The following is a 27,228-nucleotide window of genomic DNA, read 5'->3' as shown; positions in this document are numbered from 1 at the left end:
AAACAAAATGGTATATAGTCTTGGCAGCATGAAGGTTTGTGTGTGTTTTATTAGTATCCACTTCATATCGCTGTCTTGCAGTGTGTATGTCTACCTTTTCCCTGGCATTTTATGCCTCTAGTTTACTGGAAACGTGATCCAGCTTGGAAGAGGAGATTCTATATTGGTGGCAACACAGCCTTTGTCCTCTTGTGATGGCACCAAAGAGGGAGGGTCCAGACCAGGAATTAAGAAGTAAAAATAATAATGGTGAAAAAGCTGACATAGTTCATGCCATATTGAAATGGAGAATCCAATAGGTATGAATGATAAGAAAAGAGAACATTAAAGATACTTAAAATATTTAAGCATTAGTATGCAGTAATTGGTACATAATCAGTAGTAGTGCTTGCAGTATAAAATAGTGAATAAGGGAATGGGAAAAGGGCAGCAGAAGATATCTTTGTGAAGTAGCTAAATGGAGGGAGAAAAGTTATTCAGGACAAGCTTCCTGGAGAAGGTGAAGGAAGGGCAGGAACTGAGCTGGGGGAGAAGTGAGGAGACAGCATTGCTGAAGTGAGTACGACTTGGTAGGAGCTGGGATGAGAATCATCAAGGGCCACTCTTCTGTCTTGGAAACCAGGTCTGACTGCTCCTCCTCTCAGCTGTATGCACAGAGCATTGTGGGTTTCCATGGGCTCTTTAGAGCCATGGAAGCGCTCAGCATCCTTTGCTCTGAGATTGAGTGGCTCTTACAAAATGGTTGGAAGTTGAAATAGTAGAAAACTGGGAACCCTGAAAACTCTATTTTGGCCCTATGTGTCTGAAATCCCTTAATCTGTAACCTTTGGTCACTTCTATCCCAGAACCTTGGTTTCCCCAACTTCTAAATCAAATAGGTCAATATTTGACATTAAGATCATTGCAGCTCAGCAGAGTGAGTCCATCCCCCGTGTCAGCCAGCTCTTCTCAAGCCCAGGAAGATCACATGAAGTTCTGAGGTTTCAGGCTTTTTTCTTTTATTAATTTATAATTTGGGTACAGTTTTTTTTTCTCGTTGCACAAACAAAATATATTCATTTTTAGAAAATATAGCAACTACATATAAACAAAAAGAAGACAAGTGCACATTCCCTATCATTTTAGTGCTCGGACAAGAAAGGTAACATATTAGTCTTGTTCCTGCAGATGTAAATATTTTCCCTCTCAAAAATGGATGACACGTAATAGTATATGACCTGTTTCTCCCACAAATAGTTTATCATGATCATTTTTCATGTTACTAAATGTCTTTCTGAATTATTTTTATTGGATGCATACTTAACATGATCAGTTTCCTAAAAATGGATATTCACTTTGTTTTCATTTTAACACCATTTCCTTAGTAACTATGAATGAAGAACATTGTAACTAAATCTTTAGTACAAAGAAACTGTGGCTGTGCACGTATTTTTAGAAGTAAAATTGCTTACGCCACAGGGTAGTCAGATTTTATAAGTCATTTGATTTGTGTCGCCAAAGTATGTCTTACTTTCAAGTTGTAAGATGAATTTGGAGGGGGTAAAAATAAATTGGGAAGTTGTGAAGAATTCATCGTGACACCGTGACCTCTCAAGCAAATGAAGACGTTATACCAGGTGAATATCAGGTTTCTTTCCAAATCTGTAGTCTGAATTGTGTTTGACTTGTAACTAGTTTCCTTCCCTCCCTCCCTCCCTCCCTTCCTTCTACCAGCCCCTCTGAGAGACAGATATTAGGAACAGCAAGCAAGCTCTTAAAGCTTACTTTAAGGGCAGAGGCTGTCTGCTTGGAGGGACGACTCTTGCAAATATGTTTGTTTCTTGTGTGTGAGACTTGTCTAAGTGCTGACTGTATCTTATGAGACTTAATGGGTAAATAGCTATAGAGAACTTTGGTTGGTTGGTGATTGGTTGGTTTAGTTTGCTTTGGTTTAATTCAGACCCAAAACAGAAACTTTAAAAAGATGAAGTAATTTGTGCAACTTCCTAAGGCATTCATTAAATACAGTCTGTAGGAAAGAGTACTGTTAAAAATATCAATGTTACTTATTGTAAATAAAGAAATGGATTGAGGGGGATGCATTGACCCAGGTCTTGTCCCTGGTTCCTTGAAGAGAACAAGAATGCTTGAATGAAAATATAGTCACTTGTTTCAACAGAAACTTAGACATGTGTGAGCCATTTACCAGGAAAAGAACAGAGATTTTTCTCAGTTACTGTACTATTTGGGCATGTTGGTTGCAAAGGATAGAAATCCAATCCAAAAAGGCTTAAATAAAAAGGGAGTCATACAACAGAGGTGCCTCTGGTTTTAGGCACGTTAGTCTAGGAGGCTGAATGATGTCGTATCATACCTCTGTCTCATTCTCTTCACCCCTTGATTCGTGTGCCTGTTTTCATTTGCCCCTTTGGGCCAAATGGTCACCAGCAGCCCCATACTTACCTCCTTCCAGCTTTGCAAGCATCTTTAACATTTTTCTGTCAGGTCTTGGGGAGAATATGGTTTGCCCCATCTTGGAGGACTGGTCCACCTCCAAACCAGCCATCTGTCCTAGGATGATGAGGGTCCATCTTGCTGGCCCTGTGAAGTCAGACTGCCTGGCTTCATGTTGCCACTCCAGTGGCCGGGGTGGAAACAGGGTTGCCTCCCTCCCTCCAAACACTGTGGTATGAATTCCCCCTGTAGGTGGAGAAGGGGTTGAAGGGGAGCAAAAAGCAGCAGAATCAACTGTCCTGGCTCTGCCACCAACTGTTTCTGTGACTTTGGACACAATAACTTCTCTGCTCTGAGCGTCTGTTTCCTCGCCTGTTAAATGGGAGGTAATGACTAGAGGATTTCCAAAATTCTTGCATCTCTAACAGAGTGATTAGTAAAGAGGCAGGAGAGACCCAGATGGTGTAGTTTAGGTTTCTCAGAACTATCTGTTAGTATAATTTCTAAGCTCTGTCTTTAGGCTCTGCGTAGGGGACAGTTAGCAGCTCCAAGCTCATGAATCACTTGGAATAAGTTGGCAGGAGTGTTCCCCCGTGCCTGCCCCCAGCATTGGCCTCCAGCAGCCTGTCGGGGGCAGGCACAGCCTCCAGCTCCTAAGTGGAAAGTGGTCGGTTGGAGCAGTCTTTGGGCAGTGTCAGGAGAAGCTGCTGCTCTGATAACTAATTATTTTTCACTGAATCAACACTGGTCAGCTCCTGACTGTCATGACTCAGGACTCCAACTTTATGGAAAGCCACTGAAAACATCTATGAAAAAATATTACAAGGTTACACTGAGGTTTTTCTCTTGGCTGGATTTCTCTTGCAGACTTTTCTAAAATCTGTTTCCCAACTCAAGCCTGTGCATGTGGACTTTTCCCCCCTACAAGTTAGAAAGCAATCATGCTTCTATACTTGGAATTTTCTTTGCTTCAGCAGCTGAAGAATTTGTTGGAACACATAGTGCAAAACTGACTGCTGTGGCTATTACTGCACGTGCTCAGGGGAGCTATTCAGATGCCTCATTTATTGGAGCTTAATAGATTAAAAGTCCAAATTGAGTCTCATGATATAAGCCTAATCAAGTTCTAATCTGCATAATTTTCCCATAAGCAGCAATGGGAAATTTGGATAATTTATGTTTCAGCAGTTGCCAATCATGTGTTAAATAGCATTGTTGCATTTACTTATCAAAATATTTTTATTGATCTTCACTTCATCTGACATTTGGCTTTGGGATTTTTTTTTTCCTGGCGTTAACAGAAAATTTAATTCATCTCCTAGATGATGTAATATGAGATGTTTCTCTTGATTTTAACATGTCTTTATAGATCATTTTTAACGGTGATCTTTCCCTTTTACAACTTCATTGAATACCTGTCTCAGCAAACCTAGATGACTCTGCCTAATTTATTTCCCTAGTTTAACGTAGCATATGGATTTCTAACCATCATTTATATGCACACAATAAAAGATAATTTGCCCCACCATTTGAACCAATTCCTATGTTAAATCTATGGGGGAGGGGGAGGCACTTACCTTCATTTCTCCAACTCTTCTAGGGGAGGTGATTTATAAGAATTTCCATCTCCCTCTCTCCCTGGAAAGGCTTGGGGATTTAACTAGGGAAGATTTAGAAAGTACTTCGTGTTTTCCCCCATGGAAAAGTACTGTAATAAAGCATTTATTATATGTACTGAGTTGTGCATGCTACCATACCAAAGCAGGTTAAGCGTAACTACAATGGGTCCCAGCTGTTGTCTGCTATTGTTTAAAAGTGAAAACAATAAAAGAGTAAGGCTGGCTCAGGCCTCAGACTTGCCTGCCAAGGTCAGCACATGAGAAAGAGAGCGTCACACACAGAGGGAGGGCAGCGTGGAGCGTGGTCATCCCTGGTCTGTGAAGTCAGACTGTCTGGCTGTAGCCCCACGACCTGCCACTTTCCAACTGGGGATGCTGGAGGAAATTCTTTGACTGCTCTGAGTCTTATTTTCCTCATCTACAAAGTGGTAATATTAGCAGTTCCTACACTTGTAGGGTTGTTAAGAGGGATAAATGAGGTGGCCCATGAGAAAACCCTTAGCACAGCTTTGGCACATAGTAAGAAAAAATATGGCATGGTGACTTAGAGGAGACTCTGGAGCCAATTTACCTGGGTTCAGAGCTGAGGCCTGCTCATTCCTGGTATGTCCTGGGGCAAGTTGCTTAACGCTGCTGTGCTTCAATTTCCTCATCTATGTAATAGCAGTATCCCCATAGGATGGTTGAACAAACGAAAGTTACAACATGAGCAGATTTTAGTGTATACTGAGCACTCAGTAGATGTTGGATATTAACTGTTTTTTGCTTAAGGTTCTCTTTAAGCCTACCTTCTTCATTCTCAATTAATTAATCTAGATCTAGAACATTCTTACCTTTGCTTTGAGTTCCGCAAGGACCATGGCATTGAGTCTTTCTCATTTTCGAATGTAGTTACAACTATAATACCCTGGAGCGCTCTTCTCACCATTCCCACTGGTAGATCTTATCTGAGTCACAGCATCTCTTAGCTTGTAACCACAGGTGCTACGGATGCTGTGTCTATATGCGTGCATGCAGCAGGTCCCCAAAACAATTAGTAGAAAAAAGAAATGAAAGCCTTGGTGATCTTGTTATTCCCGAATCTCTTCTCCTTGACCCTCTTAGGAATAGGTCAGGTGTTTTTGTGTTAAATTCTTTCATTTGAAGCCATCTGAACTAAAATGCCCTTGTTGAATTTAACTAAAGGTAACCTTCCAACAACTTCCCTGGCACAGGCCAAGTGCTGCCAGCCAGTGAATAACCAAAATCATGAAAAGAACCTCAGATACCACAGATTTTGTTCAGCTGAACCCAACAGTGGTGCATATGGTTGAGAAGACAAATGCTGAAAAGGAATGTAGAGAGTAGTTTAAAAAAAAAAACATTTCAAAAGCCTGAGAAACAAAAGAGGAAATTTTATGTCCTTGAATAATTAAAGGACTTGGGAAATTAGGTCTAGAAAACAGAAGACTCCACAGAAGCATTCTACAGATGCTAGAAGGAATTAAGAACTTCTCTTTCACGAAGACTGGATGCCAGTTTTTCATCACACCTAAAGAAAATCCGAGCCACCCCGTATCCCAAATATTCCTTCCTTAAATATTTTGGGCTGTGTTTTTATCACTGGGGTTGATCTAATTATTTTTTACCAAAATATATCCACACTGTTACTGCCTTCCCATTAATTTTCCAGGATTTTCTCTGTGTGAAAATTCTTTTTAAAAAACCCGAAGCTACCTTTGTTCTTTATCGGTAGAGAAGGGGTGGCAATGGGTGCTGTTCCTAGCCACAAATATTTATTGTGTACTTAGTAAAATATTAACATCGGTAGTCAACATTTCAAAGTATTTACTTCATGCCAGGCGCTGTAATACATGTTTTGAATATACTATTTTATTTTATTCTCACCACTGCCCTTTGTAGGAGGTACTTTCAGTTTAGAGACGAAGAAACAGAGGTTTGGAGAGGGTCTGTGTTATGCTCATGGTTTGGTGGTTAGTAAGTAGTTGAGCCAGAACCTGAAGCTAAGACATCTGACTTCCAAGCCCATGCTCTTAACTGTTCCACTCCGTTTCTTCTCTGTGGGCCAGGAATTCTGTAAATAGTCTGGGATGTTGAAAGAAATAGAAAACCCAGTCTCTGGCCTCAAGTTCTCCCAGAGCATAGGGAGTGGGCATGCTTGGCAGGGGGCAGTGTTGGGCCCATCTATACCCAATGCCAGAGGAATAGAGCAGGTAACAGAAGCCCATCACATCTGCCCCTGAGGAATGGAATGGGGAGAGCCCTTCAATTTAAGGAGATCAGTTAGTCTTGAAAGTTATTTTCAGCCCCAAACCTTCCTCCCATGTCCATGCTCAACAGAGAGGAAAGGGAACACATTGAAAGAATCACGAGGCTGTCTTGGTAAGAGCTTGGGCTGGAGTTAATTAAACTTGAATCTTTTCTTAATTGAGAACTTCTCATTCCTTCTTTCTAATGCCAACATTCTTCGTTCATCTCTTTCTGGCGAAACAAGTGGTTTTTTCTAAAATTAATTTCCCGAGTGTTAGTTTAACTAAGGAAAGGCACGTTTCCCAGTTTCACTGTCCTTCAGTTGTAGGTTAGGGTCCCTGGAGTATAATCCACGTGCCAGTGCTTTCACTGCAGAACGGGAGCCCTGCTTTATGTAGGGGGACTTAGAGTTCAACCAGAGATGTACCCAGTGCAGCAAACTAAAATGGACTAAGGAGCAAGACAGTCAGAGATCTGGACCCCATTTAGACCTGCCCGTTTATCAACAGCCGCTATGATGAATGGGGTAGATGCCATTAAATGGCTTCAAAGGCCGGTTGCCTCATCCCTTCGGAAGGAAGGTACCTGATTTTCTTTGCTTTCCAAGGTCACTTTGGGAATCTGGGTCAGCCCTGCCATTTCAAACCACAATTTTTCCCATATATGGATCTCTAAGAAAGCAACAATGCTAATAAATTCTGTTCATCTTTAACACACTATAGGAAGAGGGAAGAAAAAAGATAAAACCTATTTCTTTTGTCTTTGCCTTTTGCTTTTGAAAATGTGTCGCTATGAAAGTAGCAAAATAAAAAGTGACATTATCATAGCTGAAGTCTTCTTTCCAACAAAAGCACCCTGTTCTTGGGGTCATGTATAGGAGAGAGAAGGACCTTTAATGGAGAGATGTCTTTGGACAGCCACCATAGTTTGTCAGTTGCAGATGCTAATGGAACCAGGCTTGGCGACTGAAGGGGAAAATGGAATATGAAAGCGAAATGAAAGAGGCCTATGAGGCAAGCATGTCATTTCTAAATGAAGGTTTCATGCAAAGGAATTGAGTCTTTTCACAGCTGAAAATGGAATCTTTAAATAAGATAAAATAAAAGGATGCTTTGGCTTGTTGCAGGTTCTGTAATGAAATACAGTTTTCCTAATACCGTGTGACCTGCTTTTCTCCCTGTTTTATGGGTGCTATTCCTTGACGTACAAACCCGTATTTTCTCAAGTCAGCATTTGATGATGGATGTCAAAATACAGGCCATGTATTATGCATATAGCATTACCGATTTAAGGTGTTTACTTGTCAAGTTGAAGAAATTCAAAAACGTCACATCCACTGAATCTGCACAGCTGTCACTTGCAGTTTTTCATGCTTTTGAATGAAACTTCTGATGAAAACAGTTTAGTTTTCCCCTTCACTCCTCTAAGGGAAGAAAACAACTAGCATTTCAAATGCATCCTCTGGGTTACGTGATTGGCTGAAAAACACATGTTCCAAAGTGTAAAAAGATGGACACTACACTGTGATTCAAAATGGCTTACCCTGGCACAGTATATCCATCTAGAGAATAAAATTAAGCACAATTAGGGAATGAATGGTAAATAAAACTTTTTTTTTTCTTTCTGAAAGTATGGCAGTCAGTGGTATGGAATTTACACACAGGAGAGCAGAAAATAGGAAAACTCTTTCATATTTTTCTGGCATTTCATACATGGCGCATCTCCAAAACAATAGGCAATTATCGAGCACCTGTCATTTCACCCCTGGTAGATGAAGAGCCACAGGCACCTCAATGCCAGAATCAACCCAGTCTTGTCACATTACTGGAGTGAGTCAGGAATCTGGTCACAGCATCTTTGGAATTTTGTTCTTGGAAACTTAGCGAGTGACTTTGAATCTCTGCTTCCCTAATCCATTGATAAGCCCAGGTAGCCATCCACCAAGGGCAAAGAAGAGAAAGCTGGTGAACGTGAACTTCTGTCTGCCTGTCTTCTGGTGGAGGGAAGGGGCACGGTGGTGCCCCTTGCCATGTGCTTCACTGGGGAAAATGAATGTTCACCAGATGAATGTGTGAGGGAAATAAATGCCTTGTGTTTATATGTCTCTCTGCACATCCTTAAAGAGGTGCCCATTTGGCCTAGCTAGGATGACTTCCCACCCTCCCTAGACTTGAAGATGTGCTTGGGCCAAGCTTACCCTAATATGTACTTGAGATCTGGGTCTGAGACCCAACGAAGCACAAACTGCAAAAATCAGAAACCAGGCAGGCTACTCTCCAGTTGACTGTGCTCACATCTACCCTATGTAGTCTGTGTCAGGTGCACTGGGAAGTTCAAGGGTCCACAAAAAGCAGGTGCATATGCAGTGGTCAGGACGGTTTCAGTCACAAGTAAAAAGACTCCTCAGTTTGGCTTAAATAAAAGGGAAAAAAAAATATATGTATATAAATATGTGGTTGCATATATATTGTGTGTGTATATGTATATACACATACGTGTTTAATAAATAATACAACATACATATACATAAACATACATTATATATCTCATTATGTATATAATATACATATAAAACCTCATTATTATATTTTATATTATAATCTAATTTATTAATGTGTAAAATCTCATGTAGTAAGAAATCCTGAGATTACTCGGTTTTGGTTCTAGGGCTGGTTAATTCAGGACCTAAGGAGAGGTCTTCCAGTCATTCAGTTTTTTTATCATTCCCTTCAGCCAGGTCATTAAGTTGGCTTTGTCCTTGACTGGTGCCTATCCTGGTTAAAGGTGGTTGCTACAGTTCCAAAAGCAATGTCCAGTGGATTAAAAGGGAATCTCTTCCTACGTGATTCTTATTAAGAGCAAGAAAACTCTGCCTAAGTCCCCCAGACAGATGTCCTCCCACTTCCCTTTGGCTAGAACTGTGTCAAAGACCCAGGTTTAAGTCACTCACTGGCCAAAAATAAGTAATCTGCTGGTTTAAGATCACGATCAGGATAGGTTAGGTTTTGCTGTGGTAGCAAGAATAACACAAGCAACAACAAAACAAATCCCAGTGGCTTAAAGCAACAGAGATGGATTTTTCACTCAGAATGCTTTGTGTGTCTGGGCTTCTGTCCAGGGCTGCTGCCCAGCCTTCATCTCCGTGGTAACTTGTGTTCCCACTGTTGCCGCAGCCTGGGAAGAGAAGTGGCGAGTCAAACACTTGCAGTGCTGATACACATCATTGTGTTTACTCTCCCGGGCCAGCGCGTTTGCTTTGTCACACGTCATATCTAACTTCCAGGAGGCAGAGAGGTGACAGTCCTCATGTCTGCCTGGACAGAGAGAGGAACAAAAATCTGTGAGCAAGATCGATGATTGGTGTAGAGACTGGCTTTTAGGGAAGGATCCAAGTGGGTTAGACTGATCTATTGTGGTCTCCTACTTTGTCCTTCTGAAAACAACTCATCCAAGTCTATCCTGGGAGTACTCATTTTTGACTTGTAAATAATGCGTACGTTACTTTTTTTTATTGTGTCGGTACACTGTACTCTCATTATTTCCAAATTTTCAGTGTTTCTGATTTTTCTCCTTCTTCTGTTTCCTTCCTTCCCACCAGGGTTCACGCCTCCAGGAATGGACAGATCCTCTCCAGATAACAGCCCGGTGCACGGGATGTTACGCCAGCCATCCATCACGACTGGAGTCAACATCCCCATCATCACTGAACTAGGTAGGCATGCATATCAGCTTTGGGTAGATTTTCTGTCCTCTCTTCTAACCACCCTGGATATGATGAGGTTGACATATTTCTTAGCTATCTCAGTGTGGGAGGCTTGTTTGAGGGGTTTGTCTGGGGGAAGAGTAGAGAGAGGTATGGGTAGAAATATGACAGATGACCAAAGGGAAAACTGATCTGTCTTCCCTCTGAGATGAATAGACAGTTTCCCTCATGCTGGTCACTGCTTTCAAAAGAACATGGGATGATGGATTTGAGATTGGGGCATTAATTAGGGAAGGGGGAGGTAGGCAGGAAAGGTATAGTCCAAGGAATTTTTTCCAGTGATTCTCATTGGAAGCATCTGTGGAAGTTCCCTCCCCTGAGGCACAAGCCTCAGGTCTAAGCCAACCCCATTTTGAGAACCTCGTAGAAACGCTGGGCTACTGTGTGATCATTCTGCATTTAATCTATCCTAGTTGAACTTTTCAGCTAAAGGCCATTTTCAGTGACTGCCACTCTGGTCCAAAAAATGATGGGGTTTGGAGGGCCATGATCATTGGCCACGGGGATCCAACTTTTAACCTGTTCATGGCACTCCCTGCTGCTATTTGTGAGTTTGCAAAACTGCTACATGGTCTCTCCCCCTCAAAGACAAATACTGACTACCTGTGGTCCTGGGTCCCTTTACTTGAGAATGTTTCCTCTGTTATTCCCTCACTCTTTTCTTTTTCTGTACTTTCCTCCACTCCCTTTCCCCAACCCTTAAATGCTGTATCCAATTAGCTAAACCTGGCAAGTTGCCTTTGGTATCAGTCAATCAGGAAAAAAACAGTGGGACGCACATTCTAATGATAACTGAACTGGGTAAGAAGCACTGTTTTCTTTCACATCAGTATCTCCTTTTGTTTTGTGGTTGGTGTTTCCAACGATCATCAGCTTGTTTTTTTTTTCCCCCACCGGCTGTAAGAGAAAGCCTACCCCATGGCACTGCTTTGAATGTGTTTTATTTGTGGCTCTGGTTGGAATTGACTGTCTTGTTCTGGCCTTTCTTAATGATTTTTTTTTTCCCCACACAGCATCAGTGAACCTTTGATCACACCCATCTGACCTGGCAGTTGTTTCCAAAGCATCTTTGCTCTAATTCATTTTCTTTGGCTTGGGCCTTTTTTTTTTTTTTAACCATGCGTCCCCCCTGCTCCCCCTCCCGCCTTCTCCCTTATACTTCTCTTCCAACACACTGTCAGTTTGACTGACATGTCTTCACAGCTCTCAGAGGAAGTCAAAGGAGAAATATAAAAATTTTAAGATAAGAAACCCGAGACACTGCCTTCCCTCCAGCTGTTTATTTTCCTTTATTCTGACTTTATTTGCCTTTTTTTTTTCCTACTAAGCCCTTTCTCGGAAGCTCTGGTTCTGAAGCCATAAAAGCACCCAGCTCCTAGGGGACCCTTTCTTAAAGCCAGGTCTTAAGAAGGATGCAAAGGATGAAGTTAGCAGCCACCAAGGCGCAGCCCTGTGCTCTGACCCCCACCCCGCCAGCCCAGAGCCCTCTCTGGGAGGTTCAGGGTGGACTCATCTGGAAGATGAAGGGCTCCAGTCATGACGGCCTTTGTCAGACTCTTCCACGATTCCCCAGGACTTGGTTAATAACTCTCTGAAAGGCCCCCATCAGCAGCAGGTCTCAGCCCTGGGGATTGATCTTCTAAATAGAGGCAGCAAGCGCTACTGCGTGGAGGGTGGGTAGAGAGGTTAGGAGCACCTGCCTCCCAACGACTCACAAATGAAATGAACGTGCCATTTTCTTGGCCCCCAAATATATTTCAAAATCAAAGAGCAGGCTTTTAACACAGTCATCTCACTTGCCAGGTGTCTGGAAACGAAGAAATAAATTGTCCACCATTCAGCGCTGCATGATTGTAGACTTCGCTGTTTATCAGGATGAATTCATTCAGTCAAGGAGCATCATGCTGTTTTCCGTTTCCAACAGTAGGAGAGGTGTCTTTCTCATGTTTAGAGAAGTTGGCTAAAAGCCTAGGTTTCTGGATTGCTCTTCTCAGAACCTTAGGGTTGTGAGAGACCCAGGGAGCTTGTGCAGCCCAGACCTCTGGCTGGAAAATTCATCTGAATATCTCTATCTCAAAAAACTTGAGCAACATTTCAAAATCATCACTGCCAGGAATTTCTTTGTCTATTTGGAATTCCTATGCTGTCAGCTAACTAGGATATCTTGATTTGCGATTAGTAGAAAAGAAAAGAAAAAGCTTGGTGCCTCCAATCTGAGGCTACAATTCAGACATTCCATTAGCATCATTGAATGTCCTGAAGCCTTCATCTCTCACCAGATTTGTTTTATGAGCTCAGAGAACCTTCCGCGTATTCACATCATCCTCGCCTTCTGCCTTAAGCCCAATTTTCCTCCTGGCCATACCACCTTTGGCACTCATACCATCATCCCCTGCCCGCCTCCCCTCCCCTCATCCCCACAAATATTTACTATTTACCTATGTGTTCTGAGATGTGTTCTGCATTACACCAGGCCAGTAAAATGCCTTTTTGAAAACACAGCAGGTGCCAAGGTCAAACAAGTCTTTTAAGCTGTGTAGTATGTTCCAGTCTTCATCCACTTGGAGTGTCCCAGTGGACGTTAGCAGGTCAGAGGCTCCTGGAAGTTCCACAGAAGCTGTTCAACTGGTTTCCCATTGTATTTGATCACAGACATTTTGGGGTCATTTGAGTCACCCCTTAGCACCCACATAATTACTATTGTGTGAAAGAGGCTTTGGGTAACCCTGGCTGCTCTCCCTCTGAGGCTGGGTAACACCAGACAATACCCAGGATACTCACTGACCCCTGGCTGAAAAATCTAGTCACCTCTCAAGTCCAGTACTAACCTTTCCCCATCGTCTTGAAAAGAGGTAACTGATACTGTTCCTTTAGGGGTGGAGGAGCACACATCTCTTCAGCTCCTACAAGTAATTAAAACCATATCTCTCTGCATCTTGTCCCAAGTTCACATTGTCTAATTCACAAAGCAGGAAGACCAAACTAGGGTGCACATCATGCTTCTGGGTAAATGGAGGGAGGAGAGGAAATGTTACCATGTGACCTTGCTAGCATCCTGAGCAAAGTCTTACCTCTGTGTTTCTGAGAGGGGTGGAGGGGAGCTGGGAATTTTCATAATGTAGTTGATGGACAGGAAATGAGGTCACGAGAGCAGCTGCCATTCATCAAGGTGTTGGGCCAGGCTCACCAAGCATAATCTCCTACGAGCCTCCTGACCATCTCAGGAGAGCTGCTAATATTTCCCCCATTTTACAGAGAGAGAAACTAAGGTGTCAAATGATAAAATGCTTTGCCCAAGGGAGTTGGTGACAAAGCTTGCATTTGCTGCCCAGTTGTGAGATCCTGAATTTTGCATTTTCACTTGCCTGTAGTTCAAGTGCTGTTAAGACAATGGGGACCCAGAAGTGATAAACTTTGGAAGAACAGAGCGAAGATTTTCCCCCGTTAGGATCTTGCTCTAGGGAAACAAGATGGTGTCACTTAAAAATAATTCCATGCCTAGCCTGTTATCCCGTTATCATTTATTCTGCCTCATAGGATAAACAAACAAAAGGTTAAAAAAAAAAAAAAAAAGAAAAAGAAAAGTTATCCCAAAAGTTCCTTTCGGAAAAAAAAAATTAAAACAATAACTCTAGGAAAGAGAATTAGCTGCTGATACCTTTAGAAAGGAATCAGAAAAAGGAAACCTCATCTATTCTTTTCCTAAAAGCACGATAATTATTCCAGAAATCACGAGCACTCATCTTCTCCCCCACCACACACTTTCCTCCCTATTACTTGCGCTGCAAAACTGATCATTTCTGAAGCCGAGATGGGAATGGAAATTAATTTGTCATTTAATTTTTAATAAGTTAAAGACATCTCAGTGACACAGCCAATCAGTCTGCACGTGCGTACCAGAGGAGTCCTTGAGGAATCCGCAGATGGAAATGAAATATAGCATCAAATGCTGCATCTGCTTGAGCTGAAGCCCACAAAAGATTGAGCTGTTCAGAAGGGGAAAGGGAGAAGGTGGGCGTCCCCATGCAACTCGGAATGCAGAGCAAGTCTTTGTCAGCAAGCATCCGAAAACAGCCAGGGATTTACCCCACCTGGGGTCGCCTTTGTGTTGAACCGGACTTGTTGGATGTGGGTCTGGCCCCGCCAGACACCAGGCGCTCCCCAGACCCAACCCCCGGGGAGGCAGTGGGTTGTGCCTGAGGGTGGATGCCTTGCTACTGGCCTTTGCTGCTCCCAGTCTGTTGCTCTTCACTCTCAATCAATTGCTTTCTTTTCCTTGTGGCTAAACTTACCATCCCAGCATGGCTACTCATGGCTCCTCATCCTTGAAATATGTCCATCTCTCAAAGGACTTGGCTACCAAAAAGCGCTCCAGGGTGTTTTTTTGTCATGATCCTAAAACTCTACCAAAGAATTGACCAGCACTGCCCTCCAGCTCTCCACCAGCCTGTCGTGGAGCACGTCTGCTTGACGTCACAGCTCTCCAGGCCTGGGGACCTCAAACAAGCACATCGGAGCAGTCCGTTGAGCCCACCGACCCCCACCCCGAGATCCATCGAAAGCTTCTCCCGTGCTTTCCTTTCCTTTTCAGTGACTTCAGTGTTTCTAAACCAGTAGCCTGTTCTGTCTCTGACTTGGCTGCCCACATGTGGTCTTTTGAGCTAATTCTTACTTTGCGCTTTTTCTAGTGAATGATACTAACGTTCAGTTTCTGGACCAAGACGATGACGATGACCCTGACACAGAACTGTACCTCACGCAGCCCTTTGCATGCGGGACAGCGTTTGCCGTCAGCGTCCTGGACTCACTCATGAGCGCGGTGAGTAGGTAGGGGACACGGGGACTGGGCACCTCCCGCCTCCAGTCTCCAACCTCCAGTCTGTGAAAGGCACGGGCTGAAGCCTGAGCTTCAGTGGAGAGCAGACCCACGCCGAGCTGGCCTTCTGGAGGGGAGACCCAGATTAATAAACTAACACACGAACATCTGACTGTAAATTCCTGAAAGGGCCAGGAAGGCTCTGAACAAATATAGGTGAGTGCCCGATGTGATCTCAGGATCAGAGAGAGATTTCCCCAAAGAAGGAATATGTTTTCTGTCAAGATCTGAGCCATAACGAGGGGAGACATTGTGGGGAAGCATATCCTCCAAAGGACAGCAAAGGGGAAGGCGTTGTGGGGGGACAGTGCCTGACAGGTGCAGAGGAGGCAAAGCAAGAATGGGTAGCTGGACCTTGGTGAGAGGAAGAGGGGGGACGAGGCAGAGGTAGACCCGCAGGACCTCAAAAGCCATTTTCATATTTTTGGTCTTTTTTTTTTTGCAAAGTGGATTTCCAGTTGTACCATCTAAGGTTTTGTTGTTGTTTTGTATTTTATTTTAATTAATTCATTTATGTTTTAGGGGTTTTTTTGGGGGGGAGCAGTAATTAGGTTTGTTTACTTATTTATTTTTAGAGAAGGTACTGGGAATTGAGCCCAGGACCCTGTGCATGCAGAGTACGCACTCTACCACTTGAGCTATACCCTCCCTATACCTCCCCTGCCCCCGTCTTTTACTTAAGAGCAGAGAGGAGGCATGGAAGAGTTTTAAGATGGCAAGTGATGCGATCAGCTTTATGTTCTCAGGGGATTGCTGGGCGGGTGTGTGGAGAAGGGGTCGGGAGGCAAGACAGCAGCAGGAAGAGGCTATCGCGGCACGGACCAGGAGAGAGCTGGCAGAGCTGGAGGGAGGTGGACGGACTAGAGCGCTGTCCATCAGTACAGTTGACGGGACTTGGGAATAGATTGAATATGAGCAGAGGGTGGTAAAGGACAAAGTGTCCAGCCCTGCCAGTCACTGAGACAGAGTCCTGGGAGAGGAGTGGCAGAGAGAGAGGTGGGCTGGCTGAGGGAGCCAGAGCATCTTCAGTTTCTTTTATAACTTGATGTGCATCAAAGAATCAAGGCTTTTGTGTTTTCACTTGTGAGACCGAAAACATAACGGTTAAAAAGTAGGTCCTGTCTTAAAGGAGCCATCTTGAACTACCGAAGGCAAAGCAGACAGCTGGCTGGGGATTGTGCCGTGTTCCCAACGGAGTATCTTTATTTACTCCAGAGAAAAGCCCTTTTTATTTTGGAATTCTCAACTTCACCATAGGTAGAAACACAGACATGGGCTGGATAAAAGCAGACCTTTGGTGAATCCACTAAAAAAGGGTTTTATTGAACACACGAAAACTGTAAACATAGCTCAGAGAGTTTTCATACACATAGATTTCCCCCAGTGCTTAAGAAGGCTGCTCTCCTGCCTGTGTTAAATAAGTCATGTGCTAATTATGCATCAGTCTCCTCTGTTCATTAAAGCTAATCCCAGAAGGACCTCTATTTGAGGAAAGGAAAAACATAAAGCTTTTTAAGACTAATTTAGGTTATCCTATATTCCTGAATATGGCCCAACTACAAGCATATTTTAGTTAAAAATCAGAATTATGGATTTAAAAATAAATATGAAACAACATTCATCTGAATTAAGGTTGACTGGGCTTCATGCCATCCCACTGCCTTCCAAGCCAAGAAGGGGAGAAGAACGGCCCCTCTTGGTTTCCCTGGGCTCGTGACCTTTCTGAGGACCTGAGGATACTGAACCGCATCTTTCTGCTGGCCAGTGATGTTGGGCTCAGTTTGGGCAAACTCCTTAAGCAGAGACCAGAGGGAATGATAAGTGCTACAGGGTGTGCTCACTGCGGTCCCATATTCTCCATAACAGTCCTCACCGTCTTCAAATGTACTTTCATACAGATTTCTGTAATTCATCTCCTCAGAAGTTCCATTTCACTTCTGATCCTAGTTAGATTTCAAAAGACTCTTCTCACCAAGAGGCGATTAAACCGTTTATAGTAGATTTTTTCAGAACTGCAAAGTACTGTATCCAAATTTTAAATTTTATTTATTTATTTATTTTTATTTATTGAAGTATAGTTGATTTACAATGTTGTGTTAGTTTCTGGTGTACAGCGTAGTGATTCAGTTATACATAAATGTATATATTCTTCTTCATATTCTTTTTCATTATAGGTTATTATACATTGTTGAATGTAGTACTCTATCCAAATTTTTAAAAATCCAAATTTATAAAATTGTTTGTACATACCAGACATTCAGTATATTCCAGGCGGGACCAGCTACATAATTTGAAAGGCTACTTTTTCAGAAGTTACTAAGAATTGCAAAATGGTGACAGCAGAACATTGAACCAAGTGAGAGGTCCTTCTGAGCGTGGGCCCTGGGTGACAGCTACAGGGGGGCACATGGTGGCCGTGGGGTGGGGGAGGGGGGCAAGTCTAGATGTGAGTTACACAGCTGTCTGTCTACAGCATTGCAAGGGAGTCAGTTCTTGGAAGCTCAGATGAGAAATCAAAGTGGATTGGTTTGAAAATGTTTTTGAGACCTGTCTCTAATCTCCTTTGAAATGCAAACTACGATGTTTGGGCTGAGGCATGTATGAATACCGCAGTCTGTGAGCAAAGCAGCATTTCTTGTGAATTTTAGGCTGGGAAAAAAGGGTGTCAGGAATCTGGTAACTGTCATTGTCATTATCATTAGCAGCATGATTTATTGAGGGTCCAGATCTGTACAGAGCACTTCATTATTATTATTTTGGGCAATATTATTTTGTACATCTTATTTTGGATGATAATGTGAATTAGCCTGATTTAAGTATTGGAGCAAGACCTGTTTGCCTGATCCACTGTTGTGACTCTTCAGATCATTAATCAAAATGCTGAGCCACTTATTCCAGGCCTTGACTTCTTTGTCTAAAATGGACGAGTTCCACAGTGAGATCTTAAACTGGATCTGGTTCCACAGACCCAATTGGGTCCAGACCTTCTGATAAAATGTTCCTTGTAATTTTGTTGCATTCTTCCTCAACCTTAATTTATTAAAAAAAAAAAAAAAAAAAAAGAGGAGATGGTCTATGACCAAGGCAGTAACTAGAAAGAACTAAAAGAATTGGCAGGAATATAAATTGAGAGAGCGGGACTGCAAACAGCAGGAGCCAGAGGTAAGCTTCCCTCTCAGACATTCGCTTACAAGCAACATCACAACATCCACACACACATCCCTTTAGATGTCAATGATCTCCCTCTTCTAGCACTCCTCCCCAAATTGCCATTTAATCATGTGTCTAAACATTCTCTGAACATTGTCCTTCATAACTCAACTCCTGCTGCTTACTGCTTCATTTGTTAAAAAGAAGAATGTTTTGATTCATCTCATGCATTCCTGGGACAGATAGGGGTGTTACAGACATGGCCTCATGGCTCTCTCCTGCAAATCAACAGCAGAAACACATGATGAGAGGGAATAATTATGCTCATGGGTATATGCCTCTAAGAAGAAGATCACAAGAAATGTAGTTTTCAGAATGATCCAGCTGAATGCTCACACACACATGAAAAAGATGAAAGGAAGGCTCCCTGTGCAACTGGCACATGAGTATGTAGATTTCTTTGCTACACAGCCACCACTTTCCCCTACACTCACCCCAATTTGAGTTCTGCCTGGGCTCCCCCCCAAAAGAAAAAAATAAGTCAGGGACTCAAGAGCCAGGCTGCTGGCATGTAGAGCCCAGCACTGCCACTTACTGGTTGTATAACCTTAACCTCCTTGCGCCTTAGTTTTCTCATCTTTAAAATAGGGATAATAATGGTACCTACCTACCTCGTAGGACTGTTGAGATGATTGAATGAGCTAAGGTTGCAAAGTGATTAGTGCAGTGCTTAGTACATACAAGCTCTCTGTGCATTTCATGTTATGAATCAGTACATTTATTGGGCACTTACTACATGCCAGGCACTATTGTCCATGCTGGGGATCCAACAGTCATAAAGAAGGATGAAGACCTTGGCCTCATGTGGTCTGACCTGTCATTCCAGTGGGCAGTCACTACGTACATGACAGTAACTGTGTCAGTGGGTACGTGAATAATATCAGATAGGGGTAATACACTTGAAGAGCATCAAATGGTGTGCATGGGGGTAGAAACCTGTATTAGCCCCAGTGGTCAGATCAAAGCTGTCTCACAAGGTACCTTGGAAACTGACAGTGAAAAATCAGAATAGAACAGCTGAGGGGTGAGGACGACTCACTTTCCCAGGCAGAGAGCTGGCCTCTCCGTTTGCCAGAAACAACTGAACTTCTGCTGGGAAGGCTGGAGGCTGTGACCATCTGGAGGATGGACCCACATGACTTCCTCTGTTAACTTTACCTGCATTAAGGGCTGGACCCTTGAAGGGTGTTATGGAGAAGGCTGAGTTCTCTGAATCAGCGCAATGCATGTGATGTCAGTTCCAGAAACAAATGACTGCCCCGCGGCTCTAGTCCTCACCCTCAACTCAAGAGCCACCGTTTGTACTGCTCACGAGGAGACAGACAGTCCGTGGGCCACCCCATGGCAGATGAGCTAGCACACATGTCAGCGTGGCAAACGGTGGTAGGTTCCATTGGACTCAGAGCATACCATCCCCGTCACACATCAGGCCCGGCAGGCCAGGGATTGAAAAAAAAAAAAAGTCAAATTGTTCACATCCCTCATGAAAGAAACATACTAAAAATAAAAATCTACACCATGAAAACTAGAAAATATAAAAAATGGCAGCTATGACACGGAAAATGACAATTTTCGAGCAATTATAAACGAAAGGCAAAGTGCCATTAAAGTTAAGGCAATGTTATTAAAAGATGTGTTAATTTTCAGTTAAATTTTCTATAAAAGACCAATTAGTTTAAAAGGCTTGACAGCATTAACTGTGAAACATAAGCTCTGGTAATTATACTTAAAAAAAATAATTAAAAGGAGGAGATGCTCTGGAGTGTTGGAGACACGCATGGAGGGGGCCTCCCCGCAGCGGACTAGGTGGCGCTGCGGGCTCGTATTTCCCAGCTGTAGTCAGCGGGTCCTTCCCCAGCATTTCTCGGTTTCCTCAATACTGTCTGCTTACGGAATCTGAGAATCCCCAGGGAGGCTAAGGGGACACGCGTGGGATCTGGGCCAGCTCTCTGATATCAGAGCTGAGAATGCAGGGGCACAGGGAGAAAGGGATTTTCTAACTTGGTTGCATTGTTCTTTTCATAAACTACCATTTATTGAGTATTCATTGTGCATTAGAAACTACACAGAGTATCTCATTTAATGCCATGCTATAATCTGGGGTTTTGGGGTTTTTTTAAATCCCTGTTGTATGAATGAGGATTCGAGACATAGGAAATTAAACAACTTTCTCCTTGTCCTAGCTATTGAAAGGCAAAGCAGGGATTTAAATCCAGAACAGCTGAGCTCTGAATTCTGTGCATAGAACCAGGGGTGCCATGTTGCTGTACTTAGAAGAAAGGCTGTTTTACTAGGTGTGGAACCCTGACCTTGGCACTGGAAGAGGGGCTCCCATGTTCCTTACACGACACAGGTCTTCACATCCCAGGCACTGAGCAGGACCCTGGAGAGCTCAGTTCTTGTGCGCTCCCCAACCAAATGTGACACACGAACAGCCATGGCAAAGGCCTCTGCCCAAAGCATCCCTGGAGGCTAGTCCTTGCCAGGGTTGGAGGTTCTATGCAAGACGCCCTCACAAGGCTTCTAGCACAGTTATAGTGAACATGGGCCATGGTAGGCACAGGAGAGACTAGCAGTACTAAAGCTTAGCAGGGCTAAGGATCATATCTGCATATTACAGAATTCTGTGTTTCTTCAATTCTAGTGTTTCTGTTAACCCAGAAGAGAACTGGGGTCAGGTGAGTTGTAGAGAGGTTTGTTCTAACTGGCACATCGTCCACATCAGTAGTCGTTGATAATTGGCATGTGAAGTCCTAGCACCTGGTTTGCCCCATGGTGCTGAAACAGCCACTTCTAGGCAGAAAGCCCTGGATAGGATGCTTAATAGCACACCTCACTATGCTCTGTGAGTGGTACCCTGGCCCCGTAAAGAAATGCGTGCCCTCCAAAATGACCAACTGGACTTTTTCAGGGAAAGTATTATCTTTCCACCACGCTGCTCAGATCACAAAGAGAACTTGATACATGCTCAGAGCACACCCATATGCAATGCTCAAAGTACTTCCCCGCAGCTGAATACTGACTGAGGCATCAAAACAGGAGCAAGACTGCTCTGCTGACAGACATCATTATTCTCTGTCATAGCAGACACTGTTACCTACAGCTCTGCTCCTTGATGCCTGCATGGAAAAAAATCAAGGCGAGAAATGAGGGACACAGTGCCATCTCAGAGGGCAGAGAGTTGTGTTCAGTGTTGTGAGTGGTTCCAAAATTGTTCAGGTACCTGTGAAACCCTCTGACCCGCCCTGAAATTATACCCCTTGATGGGCAATTTTGAAAGCGACACACTCTTTGGCTAGCATACGATTTCAGGCCAAAGCAAGACGCAGGGATTAGTAGGTGCTCAATAAATGTCAGTGACTGATTGATCAAAAAGATGATGCTGTTTCAGCAGTAACTGATTTCAACACAGAAGGGGAGACGTGTTGAGGTCAAATCCGAAAGATCTGATGAAACAATAACCCTTTGTGTTGACCTTCTAGACTTATCATTGCAAAGCAGAGCTTAGAGGCTCAGTTGGGAAATTTGGAAAGCACAGATATGTATATAAAGAAGAAAATTTAAATGAACGATACTCCCAATGCCCAAAGGTATTTTGGTGTATTTTCTTCCAGATGGATAGATAAATGTAGAATAATCCAGTTTTGTATCTTGGGTTTTTTTTTTTTTCTTTCCATAGTTAGTATTTTTCCCAGAGTGTTTGCTCATGTCATATTCTTAAGTATCATGATTTGCAAGCCTCCTAGGGCTTCCTGAGACTCAAACGTATGGATGTTCCAGAGTCTATTTAAACATCTATTGTGGCGCATTTCAGTTTTTTACTTTTTTTATTATAACAATAATTTACCCTATGATAAACATTATTGCACATAAATCTTTAAACAAGAAGTAACTTATTATCTTGAGGTAAACTTACCGGGTTTTTAACAAATATGAACAGATTTAAAACTCTTGGTACATATTACCAGATTATCTCCCAGAAACAATTGTACCAATTGCACTACCATCACTGGTGTGTAAATGCCATCTCTTGCACTCTGGAGGGTACTAATTATCATTTTTCTTAAGGGGCCCTTTAAATGCATTGATGACAGTTTTGAAGTATATGAAATTTTACTGTGTGTGTAACCATGTAAATGGCATATTTTGTTCTGTGAATTCTTCTATAGTTTTTATGCTTTAAAAGTGGTTGCTCACCAAGAGAACTTACCAGGTATCCTGAGATCAGTTCAATATTCAGCTATACTTTCATCAGGCTGTTTATGGCTCCATTTTTTTACCTTAAACTATTTTATAACATTTACTTCCTTCCCCACCCCCAACTTTATTGAGACATAATTGACTTGTAACATTATATAAATTTAAGGGATACAATGATATCCATAGATATTGTGAAATGATTACCACAATAAGGTTAGTTAATACATCCATCACTTCACATAGTTAGTTTTTGTGGTTGTTGCTGAGAACTTTAAAAGTCTACTCTTTTAGCAACTTTCGGATATTATCGATATTTGTTTCTGTTCTGTTAACTATAGTCACTATGCTGTAATACATTACATCCCCAGAATTTATTCATCATATAACTGGACTTTGTGTCTTATGACCATCTTTACCCATTTCTCCCACTCCCCACTTCCTGCCTCTGGAAAATACTAGTCTGTATTGTTTCTATGAGATCAGTTTTTGGTTTTTGTTTTAATTTTTTTAGATTCCACATATAACTGAGAGTAGACAGTATTTGTATTTCTCTGACTTATTTCATTTAGCTTAATTGTCTCAGGAGTCATCCATGTTATTGCAAATGGCATAATTTCCTTCTTTTTATGGCTAAATAATACTAATTTCATATATATATATATATATATATCCCACATTTTCTCCATTCATTCATCTGTCAATAATCACTTAGGTTGTTTCCATGTCTTAGCAATTGTAAATAATGCTGCAGTCAACATAGGGGTGCAGAAGATACCTCTTTGAGATGGTAATTTTGTTTCCTTTGTGTATATACCCAGAAGTGAAATTGCTGAATCATGTGGTAGTTGTATCTGTAACATTTTCAAGAACTACCATACTGTTTTCCATAGTGGCTGTACCAATTTACATTCTCACCAACAGCACACGAAGGTTTCCTTTTCTCCATATTATCACCAACACTTGTTATTTCTCATCTCTTTGACAATAGTGATTCTAACAGGTGCAAGATGCTATCTCACTGTAGTTCTGATTTTCATTTCCCTGATGGTTAGTGATGTTAACCATCTTCTCATTTAACTGTTGGCCATTTGAATACCTTTTGTGGAATAATGTCTGTTCAGTTCCTTTGTTCATTTTTTTAAAAATCAGGTTGCATTTTTTAACTGTTGTATGAATTCCATTTACTTCCTTTTTTAGAAATTCCATTTATTTACTTTTTTAGAAATTTTAAAAAGTATATTTTCATAGTAGAAAATATATAAAATAAATAAAATTAAAGGAAAAAATACCAGAGTTCTATCCCCATGAATGAATCACCAAGTAAAATTTGGGGGTACTAAATACAGTATTTTTATATAACTATAAATATGTCTGTTGAGGTTTGTGCTTTTAACATGAGTTGGAGATCATGGTGTTTTTTGGGTCCTGCTTTTTTGAATATTTTATTATTGTGTCATATAGTTGCTATCATGCCATTAAATATTCTCTGAAACTGTAATATTAATATTGTACAGTATAAATCATGTAAGTGTACCATTATTTATTTTGTCATTACCATACTGTTGAAAAACTTTTTCCAGATAGCCAACTTCCTCTAAATAGTTTGTTGAGCAGACATTCCTTCTCCATAGTGCATGATGCTTTCTTTATCATATTAAAGAAGGGATCAGCCAACTTTTTTTTGTAAAGGGCCAGATGGTGAATATTTTAGGCTTTCAAAATCCATTCAGACTCTGTTGAAACTACTGAACTCTGCTGTTACAGCACAAAAGGCATTAGTAAACAAATGGGCATGTCTGGGTCTCAATAAAGCTTTATTTTAAAAAAACAGATGGCAGTCCAGGTTTGGCCTAAGGCCCTGATTTGCCAACTCCTGTATTAGGGTCTTATAACTACTAGACTGTGGTTCTCAATCCATTCTGGTGGATTGATCTTCTAATTTTTAATAATTGCCTATAATGCTTTGTTATAAAATCTTTACTATGTATTATAATACCTGGGAGGACAATTTCATAAAGTGTTTCCAGAGGAAATTTAGCATAATTGTATCAAGTTTAAAAACAGTCCAGTTGAATCTATAATTAGGCATATATAAAACTTAAACATATTACTAAAAAAAATAGCATAATAGTGTCCAATTTATGTGTTAAGAAACTTGGAATTTCTCTCCTTTTTTTTCTAATAATCTCTGTCTCTCTGTAGATGACCATTACTTTGCTTTCTGCTGAAAGCAGAAATGGTAGCCAGTCTTCTTACATCCAGTGACTGTGTTATTAAAGAGAGCTTCCAGAATAATAGTGTCACCTCTCAAACTTACATGACAGTACATTCTGTTTCTTACTTCTAATTTTGCTGTTTTTTAAGTTATATTTGTTACAGGTTTGTTTATTTTTTTAAATAATTATTTCTATGTATCAATTTACTACACATCCTCTTGCTGTTTCATTAACTGATGCTTTATAATTTCATCCTTCTGTTCTTCTCAGGTAGAAAAGAACAACAACAAAAATAATTCTTTTTATGTTTAGAATTATTTGTTGAAATTCTTTCATATTTAATAATAAAAGCATTTCAGGCACTGAATTTGTCTCTGTAGCTTTGGCCCCACTCCATGACATTTTTGTAGGTCATTTTCAAATAGTCTTTAATTTTTGAATACTTTGTATTCTAAGTTTGACTTTCACCTTGATCCATAGTTATTTAAGATACTTTTAAAAAAAAAACTTGGAAGCATTGGAATACTTACTTTTGTTTCTACCTCTGCATTAATTTTTTAAAATATAGACTGTGCATTTTATCATTTAATTAAGGTATATTGAGATTTTATACTTTGGGTCATTGATCATGCTTTGTAATTATGGTTCAGAAGCTATCTAAAAATACTATAAAGTTCAGCAAAAATCTACTAAATGCCCTTATTATATCTTTAATTTCCTTCTATTTTGGTTTGTTTGAGATGTGAAAGCAAGAAACACTGATATTTCACACATCACTTTTAGATATCACTCTGAGTCCATATTTATTTTATTATAATTACTCATTCATTTTGCTGTCTATATTTAAGTTATAATATTTTGTCCATAAATGTTATATCTTTATTGTAGATTTTAACTATGAGCATAAAGTTAACTTGCTTAACATAATATTTGAAAATTTTCTCTTTAAATACATTTTTCTTTGCCTGTTTTGTTTTGTATTTTTCTTGTTTGTCTCTGAAGATTGATAAGAGTTTGTTTCCAGTTTTTGAATGAGTCTGACAATCTTTGCCATTTTATCAAATCATTTAGCTCATTTATGTTTAGTTATGTAACCTATAATGCTAAAATTTTGCATTGGGTTTTAAATATGCTTATATAATCATGTCTTTTATTATCTATCTTTGTTATATGTTCTATATTCTATATGCTTGTTTTCTCCAGTGATATGTAAATTATGCATTCTATTTTTAACTTGTTAGTGGTTACCAGACACTATAAATATCCTTGAAACTATATTTTCTAAGTATTATCTAGAAAAATTTAGTAGCTCTAGACTCCTCCCTCTATAAGATCAGAGAATTTACATATTGTTACTTCCATCGTCCTTTCTCTTATCTCATTTTTCTGCCTTAAAAATAACTTATTATTACTGTATTAACAGCTAATTTTATGTCATATTTTTTCTTTCACTAATTACTTTTGACACTTAATTCAGTTTTATAGCAATATATCCTTTTTAAAAACTCCTTGTTTTAATATATTTTACCAGTATTTTTAAACCAAATTTGTTCATTCTTAAAATTTTTAAAAGTTTAAAATAATCTTGAAGGAAGATGACTTTGCTTCTGAGTATTTTGTTACATGAAGTAAATCAATAAATGCTTAGGTACTTAGAGACTAAAAATATTTCTATTGCCTCACAAATGATTGACAGTTCAGCTGCATATAGAATTCTTGGAATAAATTTATCCTTTCAAAACTCAGTTGATAGTGCTCTTTTTGAGAGGAATCTCTGGCTAACCTTATCTTGTACATTGTTTTTCTTACACATTATGTTAGGCTACTTTTTTCCTTCATTTACTACTTAAATTCAAATGTTCATCTCGTACAGGTCTAGGCGTTGGCTGTGTTCACTCGGTGAACCATCCTCATCCTCAGTTCATTCTTCAGCTCAGGACAGGTTATATTCGTTTGTTCGCTTGCTTGCTTGGTCATCTCTACCTGGTTGAATTTTGTTTACAACTTTAACTTGTGAACACTTGCTATTTATCAGTTTGACTTCTATTGTCTTTCTTCAAGCAGTGTTCTCAAAAAAAAAAAAAAAAGGAAAGAAAGAAGAAACTGTCTATACATTTCTCTGTGTAGTTTAGGTGATCTTACTTCTACTTCCACATTTTGTGTGTGCGTATGTGTGAGTTTGTGTGGTTTCCAGTTCTACAGCTTACTGCTTCTTTATTTTTTTTATTGTGGTAGGAACACTTAACATGAGGTCTACCCATTTAACTCATTTTTCAGTGTATAATACAGTATTGTTAGTTAGTGCTTCTTAACAGATAGAACTATGGCCAGTACAAATTTAGTCACCTTTTACCTATTACTTTAAAAAAATCTTTATTGAGATATAATTAACATCATGCAATTCGCCCATTTAAAGTGTACAGTTCAAAGATTTCTAGTATAATCGCAGATGTCTACACTCATCACCATGGTAGATTTTAGAACATCTTTAGTGGTTCAAAAAGGCACTCATACCCTTTAGCTACCCCTGCTACCCCTCCGTCTCCCTCCCCCAGCCCTAAGCAACATTAATCTCCTATCTCTATAGATTTGCCTCTTCTAGACATTTCATAAAAATGGAATCAGATAAGAGGTAGTCTTTTGTGACTGGCTTCTTTTACT

General features: G+C 40.7%; 1 protein-coding gene across 16 annotated transcripts in view; it reads left to right on the top strand.

Moving 5' to 3' along the window:
• KCNMA1 (potassium calcium-activated channel subfamily M alpha 1) overlaps positions 1-27,228 on the top strand; it is a 711,960-nt gene that overhangs the window by 659,528 nt on the left and 25,204 nt on the right. For 14 of the 16 annotated variants that reach the window (XM_032491943.1, XM_032491942.1, XM_032491955.1 and 11 more), the window contains 2 exons: positions 9,901-10,014; positions 14,754-14,884. In XM_032491943.1, the coding sequence (XP_032347834.1) occupies positions 9,901-10,014; positions 14,754-14,884 (245 nt within the window). Of the gene's footprint in view, positions 1-9,900; positions 10,015-10,785; positions 10,867-14,753; positions 14,885-27,228 lie in introns of all 16 variants that reach the window. The other 2 variants (XM_032491958.1, XM_032491957.1) reach the window with 1 other exon arrangement.

This window comes from Camelus ferus, chromosome 11 (assembly GCF_009834535.1).
Source record: "Camelus ferus isolate YT-003-E chromosome 11, BCGSAC_Cfer_1.0, whole genome shotgun sequence".
NCBI lineage: Eukaryota > Metazoa > Chordata > Mammalia > Artiodactyla > Camelidae > Camelus > Camelus ferus.
The sequence above is the reverse complement of the archived record's forward strand: the minus strand, read 5'-3'. Positions and strand labels throughout refer to the sequence as shown.